The sequence below is a fragment of the Schistocerca serialis genome, chromosome 2 (genome assembly GCF_023864345.2).
Source record: "Schistocerca serialis cubense isolate TAMUIC-IGC-003099 chromosome 2, iqSchSeri2.2, whole genome shotgun sequence".
Lineage (NCBI taxonomy): Eukaryota > Metazoa > Arthropoda > Insecta > Orthoptera > Acrididae > Schistocerca > Schistocerca serialis.
Window position 1 is genome coordinate 210,156,371 of NC_064639.1, and position 19,561 is coordinate 210,175,931.

The 19,561-nt window shown below is 44.4% G+C and overlaps 1 protein-coding gene across 3 annotated transcripts in view; it reads left to right on the top strand.

Annotated features, from left to right (window-relative positions):
* LOC126456947 (disks large 1 tumor suppressor protein) overlaps positions 1 to 19,561 on the top strand; it is a 908,459-nt gene that overhangs the window by 248,221 nt on the left and 640,677 nt on the right. For all 3 annotated transcript variants that reach the window (XM_050092881.1, XM_050092883.1, XM_050092882.1), the window contains one exon: positions 6,376 to 6,411. In XM_050092881.1, coding sequence (XP_049948838.1) covers positions 6,376 to 6,411 — 36 coding nt within the window. The remainder of the gene's footprint in view (positions 1 to 6,375; positions 6,412 to 19,561) is intronic.

Consider the following 19,561-nt stretch of genomic DNA (forward strand, 5'->3'; position numbering starts at 1 on the left):
CAACGTTGGCTTACGGCCATAGAACGGATGGAGACTACGTAGAAAAGTAGAAGATGGACAAAAATGTGGGACATTACCCTCGTACTTGCTACGACGTGAAGTCCATATGTAGAATGAAAAAATCGCAACCTTTATGCGGGTTTTGTCACTGTTCCAGCATACAACACTTTAAAATATGTTATTAATGTGAAAACACACATGATGTGCTCACCGTCTTAAAATCAAATGGGATGCGTATCAACGAACTTAAAGCCTAGTTTACACGACGACACTAGGTTGCATGCAACTGTGCTGCCGGCCAATGCGCATGTGCGCCGCGCGTTTGCGCAACTCGTTGGTGAAACTAAACACTTTCGGCGTGTTCCAACTTTGTCGACTCTAGTTGCATGAGTTTTGAGGTTATGTGTGTTCGTAGAGTATAGATAAATTGAAATTGAAGTGGGAAGCGGAGAATAATGTTCGCTTTTTAGATATTTATGCTTCTATGCTTTGCATAGGTGTTGTGGGATTTCAGTGATGCTGATTACAAAAATAAGGAACATATTGCTGCCGCCGAGACCGTCATGTGCGATCGTAACAAAAATGGTTTGACAATATCTGAGCTGCAGGGCAAAATTTATTGAGTTAGGAGCACATATACAACCGAATTAAGAAAATTACAAGCAAGTGTAATTCTAGCTGTGGCAACGTTCTGGTCTAAAAGACTAAAATCCCATCTTTCGAGTTGGCCAACTCTTTGTTAAGAAATATTGTTGACAGGAGGGAAGGCTATACAAATTCGAGAAACTGCATTCTTCATTAGATATTCATCTATTTAAAACGTCGCTGATGTGCTCCCCATTCACATATGTTAGAATTTTGAAATATTGCCACTGTTCAGATCTATCTTCAAGAGAGTAGTTTGCAAACCATTCTCTTCTTAATGCGGCCTGCTTCCAATAATTACTACTGTTAATGGTAATAATTATTACTTTTAATAATTATTGGTATTAATGAAAAATTGTCATCACCAACTAAAACCACATCTTATAGCATGCCGAGTGTTTTCGATTGTAATGCACGCAATATGATATGTAATTTCAGTTCTGGCGACAGTGCTTCATGCATTACAATATCTTTATTCCTTACCGCATAATCAACTCTATTTATAAGAAACGGTAACAGTTCTGGTGACATTCTAAGACAGTTAAAAGAACTTCTTGGATCTACCGTCATAAATTACTTCAGCAAGGATGCTGAGCAACCGAGCTGATGTCTTTTCTTCATCCAGTCACGAATCGAAACACGTTTCTTAATGTTTTATTATGTAGCGATTCCACGCAACAAGCTTTAAAAAATGGTTCTAATGGCTCTGAGCACTATGGGACTTAACTTCTAAGGTCATCAGTCCCCTGAAACTTGGAACTACTTAAACCTAACTAACCTAAGGACATCACACACATCCATGCCCGAGGCAGGATTCGAACCTGCGACCGTAGCGGTCTCGCGGTTCCAGATTGCAGCGCCAGAACCGCGCGGCCACGAAACCAACAAATATTTAAACTTCAAATACTCTACTTTTATTACGCTGGTGGCCATCATAATTCCACTGTCCACCAAAGACAATGATACAACACAAAGTAGCACTTCTTTTACATGTTCTTTGCAATGTTTATCCACCTCGAACAATAACTCACATACACTTTACCAAAGTGACATTCAGACTCCGCTCCCCACCCTTCTTGCTGCTTGTATTTATAACCTTGTCAAAGAACTACGAAAAAGAGATATCGTTTATAAGTCACATGTACATCTGTTATCGTAATTTGTGCAGAAAAGTTATTAATTGATATCGAGTGAAATGATTTAACAGGTTATTAAAATGACAGGCAGATTTGTTGACTTGACAGAATAATTCTTTGTTAGAAAAAGGCCGGTTTTTAGAAGTTTGTCAATTGACTTCTCTAATTTGCATAAATAAGTAAATAACCTGAGTTATTAAGAATTACATTTTGGTTTTCGTCTAAAATAGGAGTGTTTACGAGAATACTGAGTGAAAACGGTCCTAGTGAACAAATAGGTTTCACTGGGTGATTTTGATTCAAGGAGATCCAAAATACGTAAGTTGGCCACTATTTTTCGTACTTCATATTAATTATTTAAGATGAACTTAGTGTTTTTACATGGTGACATTTGCTGTATCAGTGATCAAGTGATATTAACTTTTGTGTGGGTCAGTTATTCAGTATAATTTAATGGGTTGACTGTTTCTGGAGACATGTTATGCAATCATTGTTAACATACACAATAACTTTTCTATAATCATAAATATTCGTAAAATTCGTTGAATTTGGAGGGTATCGCATACTTCGGTAAAGTAAAGCCTTTAATAGGTTCCGTTACAACAGGGGATGTATAATTTTTTTAAATTGCTTATTGTGTGCATTAGGATCAAATAGCCAGCTAAAATACAGTAAAAATTATCGTATAATTAAATACTGGAGAATAATTCGGTCACAAAACTGTTATGATATATGTGAGCAACGAAATTGTGATTCTTGCGAGTCTTCCGCCAGCTGTACGAGTGATTGTGTTTAAAGACAATAGACCTTGCAATTTTAGTAGGCAGGTAGCTGCGGTCGCGAGCGCGGCACGTTATTCTGGTAGCGGGAGCATCGGACTCTTGGCGGAGCACCTTGTTCGCGGCCCAGGCGAAGTTGGCCGCCCTGTAACGACCTCGCCGCCGACCAGACGTAAAGTCCAAAGCCCATTACCGCCATCAGCAGCGCCCTCGCTGCTCGCGAAGCAACAGCGCAGAAAATTGGCCCGGCGCCAGAAGTGCGAGGCATATTACTCATCGGGGCCGACGTTGAGTCCTCGCTGCGCGGTGCGCACACGTCTCGCAGACCGCGCCCATCACGTACTCTCCTCAGAGAATTCGCTCCTGCAGATCTCAGGGTCGCCGTGGCGAGGCACTGAACTGTGCACTCTCAGGCGAACTGCCACTAGTACCCACCTCAGACCAAGCATCCGATGTACACTTCAGTCCTTCGCGAATATGCCTCTTCCTTTACTCAGGCACATTTATAATGTACACTACTAGTCATTAAAATTGCTACACCAAGAAAAAATGCAGATGATAAACGGGTGTTCATTGGACAAATATACCATACTAGAACTGACATATGATTACGTTTTCACGCAATTGGGGTGCGTAGATCCTGAGAAATCAGTACCCAGAACAACCACCTCTGGCCGTAATAACGGCCTTGATACGCCTGGGTATTGAGTCAAACAGAGCTTGGATGGCGTGTACAGGTACGGCTGCCCATGCAGCTTCAACACGATACCACAGTTCATCAAGAATAGTGACTGGCGTATTGTGACGTGCCAGTTGCTCGGCCACCATTGACCAGTCCTTTCCAGTTGGTGAGAGATCTGGAGAATGTGCTGGCCAGGGCAGCAGTCGAACATTTTCTGTATCCAGAAAGGCCCGTACAGGACCTGCAACATCCGCTCGTGCATTATCCTGCTGAAATGTAGGGTTTCGCAGGGATCGAATCAAGGGTAGAGTCACGGATCGTAACACATCTGAAATGTAGCGTCCACTGTTCAAAGTTCCGTCAATGCGAACAAGAGGTGACCGAGACGTGTAACCAATGGCACCCCGTACCATCACGCCGGGTGATACGCCAGTATGGCGATGACGAATACACGCTTCAAATTTGCGTACACCGCGACCGCGATGTCGCCAAACACGGATGCGACCATCATGATGCTGTAAACAGAACCTGGATTCATCCGAAAAAATGACGTTTTGCCATTCGTGCACCCAGGTTCGTCGTTGAGTACACCATCGCAGGCCCTCCTGTCTGTGATGCAGCGTCAAGGGTAACCGCAGCCATGGTCTCCGAGTTGATAGTCCATGTTGCTGAAAACGTCGTCGAACTGTTCGTGCAGATGGTTGTTGTCTTGCAAACGTCCCCATCTGTTGACTCAGGGATCGAGACGTGGCTGCACGATCCGCTACAGCCATGCGTATAAGATGCCTGTCATCTCGACTGCTAGTGATACGAGGCCGTTTGGATCCAGCACGGCGTTCCGTATTACCCTCCTGAACCCACCGATTCCATATTCTGCTAACAGTCATTGCATCTCGACCAACGCGAGCAGCAATGTCGCGATACGATAAACTGCAATCGCGATAGGCTACAATTCGACCTTTATCAAAGTCGGAAACGTGATTGTACGCATTTCTCCTCCTTACATGAGGCATCAAAACAACGTTTCACCAGGAAACGCCGGTCAGCTGCTGTTTGTGTATGAGAAATCAGTTGGAAACTTTCCTCATGTCAGCACGTTGTCGGTGTCGCCAACCTTGTGTGAATGCTCTGAAAAGCTAATCATTTGCATATCACAGCATCTTCTTCCTGTCGATTAAATTTCGCGTCTGTAGCACGTTATCTTCGTGGTGTATCAATTTTAATGCCAGTAGTGTAATACCTCTTACCTTCTCCGGCTTCAACATCACAGAGCCAATGCTTCAAACACGCGTAAAGTGCCGCACAGTACGACCACAGGTGTTTGACGAGTGGTCGTCCCGTGACATCCGCAGAACCATACGGATTGATCGGCTGTCTGTTTTGTTAGGGCCGGCCGGTGTGGCCGTGCGGTTCTAAGCGCTTCAGTTTGGAACCGCGTGACCGCTACGGTCGCAGGTTCGAATCCTGCCTCGGGTTGGATGTGTGTGATGTCCTTAGGTTAGTTAGGTTTAAGTAGTTATAGGGGACTGATGACCTCAGAAATTAAGTCCCATAGTGCTCAGAGCCATTTGAACCATTTGTTGTGTTAGGTCGCCGCCGATTTGAATGTGGGGCGTCAAGAACCCATTTGTACCAGGACTGTACGCAAACAAATGCATCGCATAGACATCAACAGCGGACCACAGACTAGCGGCACAGTCTCTTGTTACCACTACATATGCTATTCTGTCCCTGTTTATTGGGATACTATATGTGAAGTTCGAAGGACCTAACAAGATAAACCACTTTCATTTCTTAATTAACTGTTTCTCATGACACTGTTTATCTTATTGTCCGCCGACCGACGTATGAGACAGTGATACACTATATTATTTGACATACCTGTGTCGACACCTTCCGCTGAAACTGCAGCGTTGCACGGTTTCTTGCCCCTTGCCTTGCGGCGTCTGTCTCGTGATTCTGTAAGGTGTTGTAACTTTTAAACTATGTAGGAGAATCACTTTGGTTGGAGTTTTGGCTTTCTATATTGTGAACGATTGTAAAATCGTCATATTTGTGTCGTTAGGTGTTCAGAGGCTTAACCTAGTGTTCAGAGGCTGAGCCTAGTGTTCAGATGCTGCGACTGCCGCTTACGTTACGCTTGTTTGTCTTAAGTCTGTGGTGCGCCGTGTACACTGCACTAGACAGCTGTTCACGGCCGCTTCTTTGGCGTTTTCAGTCATTCCCGAGGCTGCAAATGCACGCAGACCACGGCACTAGTAGGGAGTGCCTATTGCGGTGGACTGCGTGCATTTGCAGCCTCGGGACTGATTGAAAACGCCAAGGGAGCGACCATAAACAGCTGTCCACTGCAGTGGACATTGCGCACCACTGTGGACATTACCACGCAGGTTACCTTTCCTCCCACCCACAGCTGCCTACCGCTACACTGGCGACTGTAGCTTGCCCTGCGCTCGAGTTCTAAATAACTCGTTTGCTTGCGCTAAGGCGACTTGATTCGATGCAACAACTTTTAATAAAAATGATCGGATAGGAACGTATAGTTTCTTATGAAAATGTCATACCTTTCCACGAGTTTATGCCATTACTGTGTATACCATCTCTCACTGTCTCTGTGTGAAATCGCCAAAAATAATAATAAAGCGTTATACTGTTACTGTGCTCTAGAACTAATTGTGCCCTAGATAGCCATGCGCAGGAAGCATATCCTTCTCTGTCTATCTAAATATTAAGGTGATAGTAGTAGAAAGAAATAAAGAAAAAATAGCATTAAAGACACTCTAAACTTGATTCATTGTACAGAATAGAAGGGAAAGAAAAATGAACAGATTATCATGAAAATCCACATTCAAGTAATTCAATATGATCGGTCCATTCGTATCATCAGGAAAGTGGACTATGATAAATAAAGCTCTCGCTCTCTCTCTCTCTCTCTCTCTCTCTCTCTCTCTCTGTGTGTGTGTGTGTGTGTGTGTGTGTGTGTGTGTGTGTGTGTGTGTCGGAGCGCCCATTGCATATACAGTGTGTGGGCAGAAAGAGACAGCTCTGCCTGGTTTGCATATTCCATGTGTATGTGTGCTAGCCCGCTTGTGTGGCTCCCGCCTAACTGACAAGGTACCTGTTTGTGTTTCAGGCGCACACGCCGCTGTTGCCCGGAGATAGCAAACACGTGAGTATCCTACTGGCGCCGTGTGTGATCAGTTTGCATGTCCTGTCACTCACTGTCCACTGAGTGTGTTTTGGTAGGTGCGAGAGCCAGTTTTCTGTCCTTTGAATTCAACACTTTCCTCCGCGAGCGCGGTGTACGAGCGTCATTCCTTTCAAAAAGAGATTATGTGAAACATCCTGGCAGATTGAAACTGCGTGCCGGACCAGAACTCGAATCAGCATCCTCCGCCCTCCACGGTCACAGGTTCTACCGGCTGTGTTCTCCAAGCTTGACTCACGCGCCGCTCTCACACATTTACAGCCTTCCGTACTTCTCTCATAGGTTCATATCTTTAGCATTCTTCTGTAGCACCACACTATAAACGCTTCTATTCTTTGTTTGCACTGTCTATAGTTCACAATTCACGCCATACACTGTCTGATCATAAGTTGCCAGACATCCTCTTGTAATGCAAAATTTACCACTGGATATCACGAGCGGCGGCCTTCCAGTATAAAAGAAGGTTACGAACGAATTTCACAGGACTTTGGAAATTTGTGGTAAGGTCTTTTGGGACCAAACTGCTGTGGTCATCTGTCACTAAGCTTACACACTATTTAAATAACTTAAACTAACTTACGCTAACGACGACACACACATCCATGCCCGAGGGAGGACTCGAACCTCCGATGGGGGGAGCCGCGCGGACCGTTACAAGACGCCTGACACCGCGCTGCTAACCCGCGCCGTTTTTTACAGGACTGAGTGGTGTTTGCAGTGGAGGAATATATGGAGATGATGATTGTATTAGGATGGGAATGCATCCTGTCATAAAGGAGCATCTCTGAGGGAATCGTTTGTCGATAGTAACGTTCGTAAAATGGACTGGCCTGCCCAGGTCCCCACCTCAACCCAATAGAACACGTTTGGGATGAGTTATAAAGTCTATTTCGTTCAAGACCCTGACGCCCAACTTCATTACTTTTTATGTTTACGGCTCTTGAGAAAAAATGGGCTGCTACTTCTCCACAGACATTCAGACACCTTGTTGAAAGTGTCGCCCGATAGAGCTCAAGCTGTCATAGTGGCGAAGTTAAAAAATAGTTCAAATGGCTCTGAGCACTATGGGACTTAACTTCTGAGGTCATCAGCCCCCTAGAACTTAGAACTACTTAAACCTAACTAACCTGAGGACATCACACACATCCATGCCCGAGGCAGGATTCGAACCTGCTACCGTAGCTGTCGCACGGTTCCAGACTGTAGCGCCTAGAACCGCTCGGCCGCTCCGGCCGGCAGTGGCGAAGTATGGACACACTCCGTGGTAATGTCCATTAATAGATGTCCAGATACTTTTGATCGAATAATGTATGATGCAACACCGGCCGAAGTGGCCGTGCGGTTCTAGGCGCTGCAGTCTGGAACCGCGAGACCGCTACGGTCGCAGGTTCGAATCCTGCCTCGGGCATGGATGTGTGTGATGTCCTTAGGTTAGTTAGGTTTAAGTAGTTCTAAGTTCTAGGGGACTAATGACCTCAGAAGTTGAGTCCCATAGTGCTCAGTGCCATTTAAACCATTTTTGTATGATGCTACACTCTAGACAAGTACTTAAAAGAAACTTCCTAACAAATTAATATTAGATTTATCTTCTTCGGCAAAGCTTTTCTTATTAACACCAGTCTGCACTGTACATTCTCTTCATACAGTCCAAATAGAAAAACCACTACTTCTAGTTTATCATTTACTAATCTAAGACCTCAGTATCACCTAACTTACAGGGATTGGACAATAATATGGCAACACCGTGCCAGATCCCTCGCTTCTAAACTGATACTGTTATTACTCAGCTTAGTCGCGAGTCCGTAGAGGGTGGTATATGTGACGTACAGTATAACTGGTCAGCATTTCCACCCGGAATTTGCGAGTGTATGTTGGACCTTCCTTGATCCGCCTTGGTGGGTTGTGTCGTCGGATTTCCTCCTACCTGTGCGCGGTGCAGCTCTCGAAAATGTCGTCCCGTGCAGATTCTTCATTGGCGCATTGGATGTCTTTGTCGGTGGAAGCTAGTTATCTGAAATTGCTGTCGATCAACTTTGGGGTATCTATTTACTCGAAATTAACATTCAGGGTACCGTAATATCATTTTTATTCCTATTAGACCAACAATGAAACACTCATGTCACAAACTACTCGTAACCGAGAGCATGGCTACCATCGAGCAAGACAAGAAGAGCTCTTAACGCCTACTGCCGACTTTGGCGCGCAGTCCGTATCTCTTACTAGTTTCGTCACAGTTCGTGGATTTCCGATCAAGTTCGTACTTACTAAGATAGGCATTTGTTAATGAACAGGTGTGAATTTTAACGAGGCAAAGTTATGATAAATAGCTTTAAACATCCAGAGGCTCCTCCTAGTATTCATGTTGTCATAAATCACTTTAATTATTAAATATAAATAAACAAAATCGTTGACTTTGGCGCCAAGATGGCGGTACTTCCCGTCTTGTATATTTCCCAGGCTGACGCTTGTTGCTAAGGTCCAGCGCCGAGCCCCACCCCACTACGCGCGACATATGGTCGCTTCGTCACCTAGCCAGCCAGCGTGGGAAGTGCTCTCCAACTCATGGCCGGCTACGACTACAGCATTTCCTAACCATCGTGAATATATCAATTAGAGACAATAATTAAAAGCGGTAAAAATGTCTTCCTCACGTAAGAGGCACCTTACATCCGCGAGACATGCATGCTCGAACATAAGTGCAGATGCTAGCCAAACCTGCCGGTTGTGCTGTTGTATTTGATCACGAACGGCACCAGTGCAATATCCACAACACGTTGTGTCAGTCGTGGCCAGAATGGTGTTCTGTGTAGTTGTGAGTGCATTATGTCGGAGCTCAGTGAGTTCGACAGTGGGGGCGTTCTTATGATGGGTGCCTCCGTAACCAAGGTAGTCGATGTGTCCGATGTTTCAAGAGGCTGTGGAAGATTTATACCGCGTATAGCGAAAGCGGAAAGACATCATCCACTACGTCACAAAGCGGATTAAAGCGTGTGTTGAGTGATCGTTGCGGTCATTGAAGAGCATTGTGACGGTAAATAAGAGGACGACAGCTGCAAAAGTCACTGCAGAACTGAACGTCGCACTCGAAAGCCCTGTCAGCACCAAAACAACACGAAATGAGCTCCAGACGCAGGGAATTGCAGGGCGAACTGGAACACCAAAACCACACATCAGTGATGAAAACGCCCGTGACAGGACAAAATGGTGCCGAAACCATAAAACATGGCCTCTGGAGCGATGGAGCCGGCCGCTGTGGCCGAGCGGTTCTAGGCGCCTCAGTCCGGAACCGCGCTGCTGCTACGGTCGCAGGTTAGATTCCTGCCTCGGGCATGGATGGGTGTGATGTCCTTAGGTTAGTTAGGTTTAAGTAGTTCTAAGTCTAGGGGACTGATGACCTCAGATGTTAAGTCCCATACTGCTTGGAGCCATTTGAATTTGGAGCGATGGAAGAAAGGATCTGGTCGGATGAGTCTTGTTTCACATTGTTTCCAGCTTTTGGCCGAATTTGCGTCTCCAGAGTGAAACACGGCACGGATCTGGTGATGATTTGGGCAGCCATGTCGTGGTACTCCACCGCCTCCACGGTCAGTCTGCAAGAGAGCATTACTGCCAAGGATTATGCGAACATTTTATCTAGTCAGGACCGTCGCGTGGTTGAATTTTGCTCCCCATCGATGACGCTGTGTTAGCAGACGATAGGGCCCCTGTTTACACAGCTAGCATCGCCCAGAACTGTTTTGTGATCACGAGCATGAATTGTCGCATCTCCTCTGGCTTCCAGACTCTCCAGACCTCAATATTATTGATCCTTTGTGGTTTACTTTGGAGGAAATAAATTGTGATCAGTAGTCACCTCAATCACTGTTACCTGAACTTCGGGCTATTTTGCAGGAAGAGTGGTATGAGATTTCCTTGAAAAACATGCAGGACCTATATTTTTTCCGAGACAACTGGAAGCTCTTTCGATGCCAACAGGTTTCCTACATCGTACTAGATAACGTGTCGTGTTTCTGTTGTTCGCTTATTTGTGTCAATTTTGTTGGTGTTTCGTATTATAATCTCTGTCCGTCCCCGGTAGCTGAGTGGTGCCGGCACGGGAGCTCAGCGTGTTCGGTCAGAGGGTTAGCTGCCCTCTGTAATAAAAAAACTGAGTTAATGGATCAACAACGAACTAAAACGGGTGTCTTGCGACGTCCGCCCCGAGCAGATGCAAAGAACGAAAGCGAACAAAATGAGATTTTTTAAAAAAAAAAAAAAAAGGTCAGCGCGACAGAATGTCAATCCTAAGGGCCCGGGTTCGATTCCCGGTTGGGTCGGAGATTTTCTCCGCTCAGGGACTGTGTGTTGTGTCGTCTTAATCATCATCACTTCATCGACGCTCAAGTCGCCGAAGTGGCGTCGAATCGAAAGACTTGCACCCGGCGAACGGTCTACGCTACGGGAGGCCTTAGTCACACGACATTTATTATTTATTTATTATAATCTCTGTTCAAGACACCATTCAGCTCTTTTGGATTTATTTGATATATTTAAACTTCCGAAAACTGAATAATTTTCCCTTGTATCACAAAAATGCCATACTTTGTGACGCGTGATACTTTGTTTTTGCTCCGCAAATTCCTTATCCCTGACATTTTAAACATCTGGCACCATCACCACACAGAAATGCAGCTTACAGATTGGTGGAGAGCGGTCCGTCAGACAGTAAAAGAACCAATCTATAAAATTGACGACACATCGGTTGTGTTGTAAATGTCAATGTTTGTTGAAATGCTTTTAAAAACATTTTATTATCCGGCGCAGTCACACACAATTTCAACAAGAAATTCCAAGTCAGCCTTCCGATGATCTTGTTCTTCTTCTGCTTCTCCTTCTAAAGTGAGGTTGGTTTGCAACAGGAAGCCATTCCACTTTTCTGTCTGCTTTCCTGCTCATTTCCAGACACGTAACACACACTATATCACTCATAATCTGCTGCATCTATGACATCATTGATCGTCCCGGCGATTCCTTGTCTCAGTAGCGCGTACTATTGTACGAGTGATGCTATTGTGTCTTTAAATGTGCTCTATGAATTTCTTCATTCGTGTTTGATGTGCATACGAAGAGCCCTCTTCTTTGGTAACGTTCTACCCAGTTGATCTTCAATATCCTCCCGTAGCACCAAATCTCAATGGCTTCTAGACGTCTTCTCTCACCTTTTTCTGCTGTCCAGGTTTTACACCCGTATTGGGCCACAGATCACTTATTTCTAGAATGATGTTCTTGCTGGTGAGTGAAGTCTTCTCAGATTAAATGTAATTTTGATTTACTTTATTCTGCTCTCAATTTCTTTCCAACTTTTGCTATCTTTTGTGATCCTGCCGCAGAAATAGATAAATTCCTCTGTCACTTCTAAATCCTGTCTCTCAATTCTCGTTCTTAGAGGCTTATACTTTCATCGTCACTGTAGTCTTTCTCTTGTTTATTCTCATACCGTACTGATTAAAGGGCATCCTTTCCGTTATGAAGAAGACCTTCCGTGTATAATCTTTCGTCTCCGTGTCCACATCAACATCATCTGCATACCGCGTTATGTCTATCGTCTGTCCATTAATTTTGATCTCAGTCTCAGTTGTTTCGTGAATTTGGTCTATCACTTCCTGCATATAAGTAGTGAATATAAGAGAAGAGACAACACATACTTCTCTCCGCCTTGTTTACTTTTTGTTTCTTTTTCCTTACGAAAATTCCAAGCAGCAGCCACTTCGTCCTTACATAAGCTGAGTAACATTTGCTTGTCTTTGTATTGAGACCTGCTGTTTTCAGCCCTCTGAACGAATTTTGCCACATAATGTTACCAAATACCTTTTCCAGGTCAACAAAGACAACTTAAGGTTATTATACAGTATTTCTGTAATTGCTTTTTTATAAGAAGCATCAGTTCTAACTACTTCTAATCCAAACTGATCTTTTTTCAGCACATCCTCCACCTTATTTTCAAATTTTCTCATTATTAACCTTATGATAGTCTTTGACACTTGTGATACTAGATTAAGGTTCTGCACTGTTCACACTTTGTAACTGCCGCCTTCGTCGGTATGGGAACCATGATGCATTTCTGGAAGTGGGTTGGCATCTCCTCTACATCTACATCTACATACATACTCCGCAATCCACCATACGGTTCGTGGCGGAGGGTACCTCGTACCACAACTAGCATCTTCTCTCCCTGTTCCACTCCCGAACAGAACGAGGGAAAAATGACTGCCTATATGCCCCTGTACGATCCCTAATCTCTCTTATCTTGTGTCTTTCCGCGAAATGTAAGTTGGCGGCAGTAAAATTGTACCGCAGTCAGCCTCAAACGCTGGTTCTCTAAATTTCCTCAGTAGCGATTCACGTAAAGAACGCCTCCTTTCCTCTAGAGACTCCCACCCGAGTTCCTGAAGCATTTCCGTAACACTCGCGTGATGATCAAACCTACCAGTAACAAATCTAGCAGCCCGCCTCTGAATTGCTTCTATATGCTCCCTCAATCCGATCTGATAGGGATCCCAAACGCTCGAGCAGTACTCAAGAATTGGTTGTATTAGTGTTTTATAAGCGGTCTCCTTTACAGATGAACCACATCTTCCTAAAATTCTACCAATGAATCGAAGACGACTATCCGCCTTCCCCACAACTGCCATTACATGCTTGTCCCACTTCATATCGCTCTGCAATGTCACGCCTAAATATTTAATCGATGTGACTGTGTCAAGCGCTACACTACTAATGGAGTATTCAGACATTACAGGATTCTTTTTCCTATTCATCTGCATTAATTTACATTTATCTATTTTTAGAGTTAGCTGCCATTCTTTACACCAATCACAAATCCTGTCCAAGTCATCTTGTATCCTCCTACAGTCACTCAACGACGATACCTTCCCGTACACCACAGCATCATCAGCAAACAGCCGCACATTGCTATCCACCCTATCCAAAAGATCATTTATGTAGATAGAAAACAACAGCGGAACTACCACACTTCCCTGGGGCACTCAGATGATACCCTCACCTCTGGTGAACACTCACCATCGAGGACAACGTACTGGGTTCTATTTCTTAAGAGGTCTTCGAGCCACTCACATACTTGGGAACGAATCCCATATGCTCGTACCGATTTCAATCCCAGATAAGGAAGAGAACTAGGAAGATGATAAGGAGGAGGAATCCATTCACTCGTAAACACTTTGGGAAAATCACGTAGACAATATAGTTTCCTCAAAATGTTTACGAGTGATCTGCCTCTTTCTTAGGAAGTGAAGTCGTCAAGAGAAGGTCGAAACATGTAATTTCTCGTTGAAATTGTGGCATTAGGCCGAAAAAGAAATCATTTTAAAAACAACTCTACTACATTCGAGACGACCTGAGACGATGCGTGATAGCTACTAGCGCTGTTGCAAGCTCTCAATTGGGCCGTCTACAGAGCTGTGACAACACAGAGGCGTTGTCATAGAGACGCTTACAAAACGCGTTACGTGACTGGTTGAGGTAGGCTGCCGAAGGTGCCACGTTTAGGTCCCATTAACCGTCAGGGATCTTCTTACACCTGCTTGGCGATATGTTGTGAACAGTTGCAAGATATCAGCGGAGGAGTGAGAGTACGATACGGTGTCGCATAACGAGTAGCAGGTGCGTCATATGCCTGCACACACGCACACACACACACACACACACACACACACACACACACACACACACAAAGTGAGGGTGGGGAATACAGTAGAAACGAGATGCAGGGATGTGGGAGAATACGGAAAGGGGTGTTAGTGTAATCCCAAAGGAAAAAACAAGAGTGTCGTCCAAATATTTGTCGGCAATAATTCAGAGGATATAGCCCTAAATTACGCGGGATTTATGCAGCGGCCGCTTTTAGAAGGTGCGCAGTGCCCCCCACCCTCTCCGAGCAGGGCGCTGGCGCGCATGCACACCAGCCTCCTGGCATTCCTCTGACCCGTACGCTCGCTGTGCGCCGTTTTAACACGGACGTTTGCGTCTGCCTGCTACTGCTCGCTGCTAGTTTAAACGGACGCCGTGTCGCTGCATATTAACGTCGCTCTCTCCTATCTAGAGGATCCAACAAAACCGCGCCGCCGCTGCCAGCGTGAACCATGCCGTGGCGCCTGCAACAGTTGGTTGGTCGCTTCGCGTCCGCTTCATTAATATGCTGTTGCGCTCGCTAGGCGGGGGATTTTTTTTTCTTTCCACGGAGAGCATTTTCGACGGAGGAAAACAGCTATAAACACAGAAGGTAAATACAGGGGGTCGGGTGGTTTCTTGTGCGTTCATATACGAGGTATAGCCAGAAGGTTTTAATTATCACTTCGGGAAAAATCTTGCTGCGAGCGTGAAACTTACTGATGATGATAGTGCTTTTCTATATATGCACCCGTCAGTGCGAGACATTTCTCCCAACGATTGATGACTTGCTTGTAGAAGTCTGCGTTTTGGCTATCTAGGAAATACTCCACCGCGAAAAGAAACTCGTCGTCATTCTGGAAATGCCCGCCACGCAATGGATTGTTGAACCGAGGCGGCCGTTGCGGCCGAGCGGTTCTAGGCGCAACGGCCGCAGGTTCGAATCCTGCCTCGTGCATGGATGTGTGTTATGTCCTTAGGTTAGTTATGTTTAAGTAGTTCTAAGTTCTAGGGGACTGATGACCTCAGATGTTAAGTCCCATAGTGCTCAGAGCCATTTGAACCATTTTTTTGTTGAACCGAGGAAAGAGGAAGACGAATGTAAGGGGTACCCCAGAGAAGTCTGTTGGGGCCCTTCCTGTTCATGTTGTATTTCCGTGACATGGCGCACAATATTCATAGTAACTTCATTACCTTTCGCAGATGACGGAGTTGTCTATGCTGAAGTACTGTCTGAAGAAAACTGCACACTTATTCAGTCAGATCTTGGTACGTTTTCATAGTGGTGCAGAGATTCCCAAATTGGTTTAAATTTGCAGAAATGTAATATTGTACACTTCACAAAACGAAGAAACGTAATATTCTTTTACTAGTCACAGTCTGAATCGGTCAACTCATACAAATGCCTGAGTTTAAAATTTTGCAGGGTTATGTAGCAGAACGCAGAATTTATTGTTTATTATTTAGAAGTACAAAACTTTAGTACACAATTTCTGAATTAATGAAGTGATTAGATTAAAATAATAAACAGAATTGATACCATGGATGTATACAACCCGTTTTTTTAACATCGCTATGAACATCTGTATTGTATGAAAAGAAGCAGCTGATATCAATTTCCATGCAAAAGTCAATATTCTGATCTAAAAATTAACGTATAACGAAACGTGGACGATAAGCACAGAAGACAAGAAGGGAATAGCAACATTTAAAATGTGGTGCTGTAAAATAATGTTGAAGATTAAATGGGCAGGTCGAATAAATGGATCGAATTGGAGAAAAGGGGAATTTATGGCACAACAAAAGTAAAGGAAGAGTCCGATTCCTAGAACACTTCCTGAGGCATAATAATCTATTTATGGCAAAAGAAATATCCGACATTTAGCTGCAATGTGATATTGAGCGAATTCATCGGTGACAGATGAAAATTAGTGCTGGACTAGTAGTAGAAAGCTGATTTCCAGCTTTGCCTGAGTGTTCACCCTAACTGCCTCGGCTATACGAGCAAGTCCCCTGTCAGATCAAGGTCTGCATATGCAGCACGCTACAGAGTAGCACCCTCATTTATTGATCCACTTACACGCAGCCTAACTATATTCCCACAAGGGTTCAGATACTGTGGTGTATCCGTAGTGAAATGTCGTAAAGCCGCCTGGCTTATATACGGGATGAAGAAAAGTTCGCGCATTCGGACTTCGCAGCGCGATTCCTCACATACTACCAATACAAAGGGCCCTCACGGTTGGCCGTGCGGCCTAACGCACGGCTTCCAGGCGGGAAGGAGCGCCTGGTCCCCGGCACGAATCCGCCCGGCGGACTTGTGTCGAGGTCCGGTCAACCGGCCAGTCTGTGGATGGTTTTTAGGCGGTTTTCCATCTGCCTCGGCGAATGCGGGCTGGTTCCCCTTATTCCGCCTCAGTTACACTATGTCGGCAATTGCTGCGCAAACAAGTTCTCCACGTACGCGTACACCACCATTACTCTATCACGCAAACATAGGGGATACACTCGTCTGGTGTGAGACGTTCCCTGGGGGTTCCACCGGGGGCCAAACCACATAATAACCCTGGGTTCGGTGCGGGGCGGCGGAGGGGTGAAGTGGACTGCGGCAGTCGTCCTGGGGTTGTGGACCACTGCGGCTGCGGCGGGGACGGAGCTTGTCCGTCGTTTCTAGGCCCCCGGTTAACATACAATACAATACAATACCAATACAAAAATGTCTCTCACAAAGTTTCGTTCTGCGCATATTTTCGGCAGAAAACGGACGTTAAAAATGGCAATCTGGCAATACTGTAATCACATGTAGGGCAACTACCTCTGTCAGCGCACAGTAGTACTGCTGTACAGGTGGTGTAGTGGATAGCGTTTTGGGTTAGCATGCAGGAGATCGAGGGCTCGATTCTGGATCGAGGTGTATTTGCTTTAATTTGCCAATTTCATTCTGCCAAATAATACTGTTGTATAAACCTTTACTTAAGCCACGTGTATCCGACATTCAACTAGCACGTTCCTAACGAAATATAGTGGACCTGAACGTGGCACGAATAATAGTCGGTACTAATCGATGGGACAATTGGGGGAGGTTACACAGAAAATAGGTTTAATCTAATAGATGGATTGGTGCGAACAACTCGCGTCCACGACGTGCAAAAGGCTTCTTCAAAAGCTGACCAATGAAAACGATTGCATTTCCATTTCTGTGTTCCTTGTACTTAAGCGCAAATGTTTTGTAGAAGACCCAATGTAATCGCTGTACGACGATTAAGACGCCAGACACCGTACCAAGCAGACCACATTAATCAAATGAAAAGAAATTCGCCTCGATCTAGAATCGAACGCTAGACTTCCCGCATGCTAACCCAAAATACTACCCACTGTACCAACTACAAGCGCTACTGCATAATGTTGACAGACCTATTTACCGTACACTTGATTGCAGTGTTGCCAGACTGCCAATCTCTGACTTCCATTTACTGCCAGAAGTATTCACAGGACGAAATTTTTTGACAGGCTTTTTTGCATTGTTAGTATGTGAGGAATCGCGTTGCAAAGTCAGAGTGCGCAAATTTTTCTTCACCCTGTATATTATATAAGGATGGTGTGTGTTCTTTGAGACACGCCAAATAATGTTATTGGTTAATTGGTTTGCACCTACATTTCATAACAATGAAACAACTTACGAGTAGTTGTCTTAAAATATCACATTCAATCCTGAGCTAACTAGACTTCCCCGCTAAAACGATCTTGGTGGCCATTTCACGTTGGTATGACGTCTCGAATTAGTAAGATATCCGTCAGAAGCTGTGGTTCTTAAGACATCTTCTGACTTTAACGTGAAGTTATCTGAAAATGGTTTTTATTAGCTTCAAGAGCTCAAGAATCCGCGGGTCTGACAACAGGAAGTAAAACAACTTACGCGTGGTCCTGGCATTCCGCGAAATGATCTGAGTTCAAAATGTTAAAATGCCGGTAACCATTCTTTTAAAAGTAGTAGCAGTATTACCAACTGAACTGCGACGCGTTTCACCTGGCGTCACTGGGAATTTAACGCAAAGGAATGCGATGTTTGAGATGTAACTTCAGATTTAATTCACAAGTCGGTCGCTGAATAGCGCAGCCATATAAAATAATTATAGTTACGACTTTTAGAATTACAATAGGGCCCCGCACCACGGTATTAAAAACTTTTTCTAATTTAAAAATTTTGCTAGCTGTTGTCTAGGCAGCATCCCAGATAACTTGCGCGTAAATGCGATCCTGCACACACGACTATCAAACCCGTTGTAGTGAACAAGTGATTACACAAGGAACACAATTTGCAACCGCGGATATGAGGATCTAGAAAATAAGTCCACTCTCCCAGAAAAAATTCATTCTAGTTTAACAAAATACTTTTACTTGAGATCGTCAAGTTGCGCTATTAAGTGTGCGATTCAGTAATAGCAGATAGTGAGGTCTGAAAGTAGTGAAGAGATCTTTGATGACACTCGGGTCTACTAGCAACGGAATAAGTTTCGTCGCTAAAGCTCTGTGAGGTTAGAAACTTACTGGCAGATTACAACTGTGTGTCGGGCCGGGACACGAACCTGAAATCTTTGCCTTTCGCAGGAAATTGCTCTATCCACTTAGCTGCTTGAGCACGACTGAAGGACACGACCCCATGGCTACAACTCCAGGACGAGGTAAAGGACACTATGTGAGGTTACTTCTTTTTGACGAAATCTCTCTAGTAGTTTACTGATATATCACTATATATATTGTTGTATATAAATTTTAGCACTGTTTTCATCATTATCAAGATGTATTTTGTTCCTTGTTGCTGTTGTCCTTATCTCCAAGACTGGTCTGATGCGTCTCTCCACGCTATTGTCTAAGCTTCTTCACCTCTAAATAGCTACTGCAGCCTACATTCATTTGACACTGCATACTGTATCGAGACTTGGTCTCCCTCTGCTATAATCCTTAATCCCCAGTTTCCCTCTGTTAAAAAAACTTACTATTCCTTTCGGCCGAAAATGAATTAGAAGCTGGACACTCTTTTAGTAAAGCGGAACCGTAAAACTCTTTTTCTCCCCAGTTCTTCTTTAGTTATTTTTGGGTCAGCAGTCTTGCGACTGGTTTAATGCGGGACTCCACGACTTCCTGTCATGCGCCAGCTTCTAGCATACAATGTTCTGCTCCAAACGTAAATTCTTAGAAATTTCTTTTTCTAGTTAAAGCTGATGTTTATTAGTAGTGTTCTTCTTATGGCCAGGAATGCCCACTTTGCCTGTGCTAATCTGCTTCTCATGTCGTCGTTGCTTCGTCAGTCATGTGTTACTGTACTTAAAACATAACAGAATTCATTCACTACCTCTTCTTCGAGCTACTATTCTTCCGCAACTTTTGTCTTTCTACACCTTACTCTCAATCCGTAGTCTGTACTTATTGACTTCATTCAATAGGA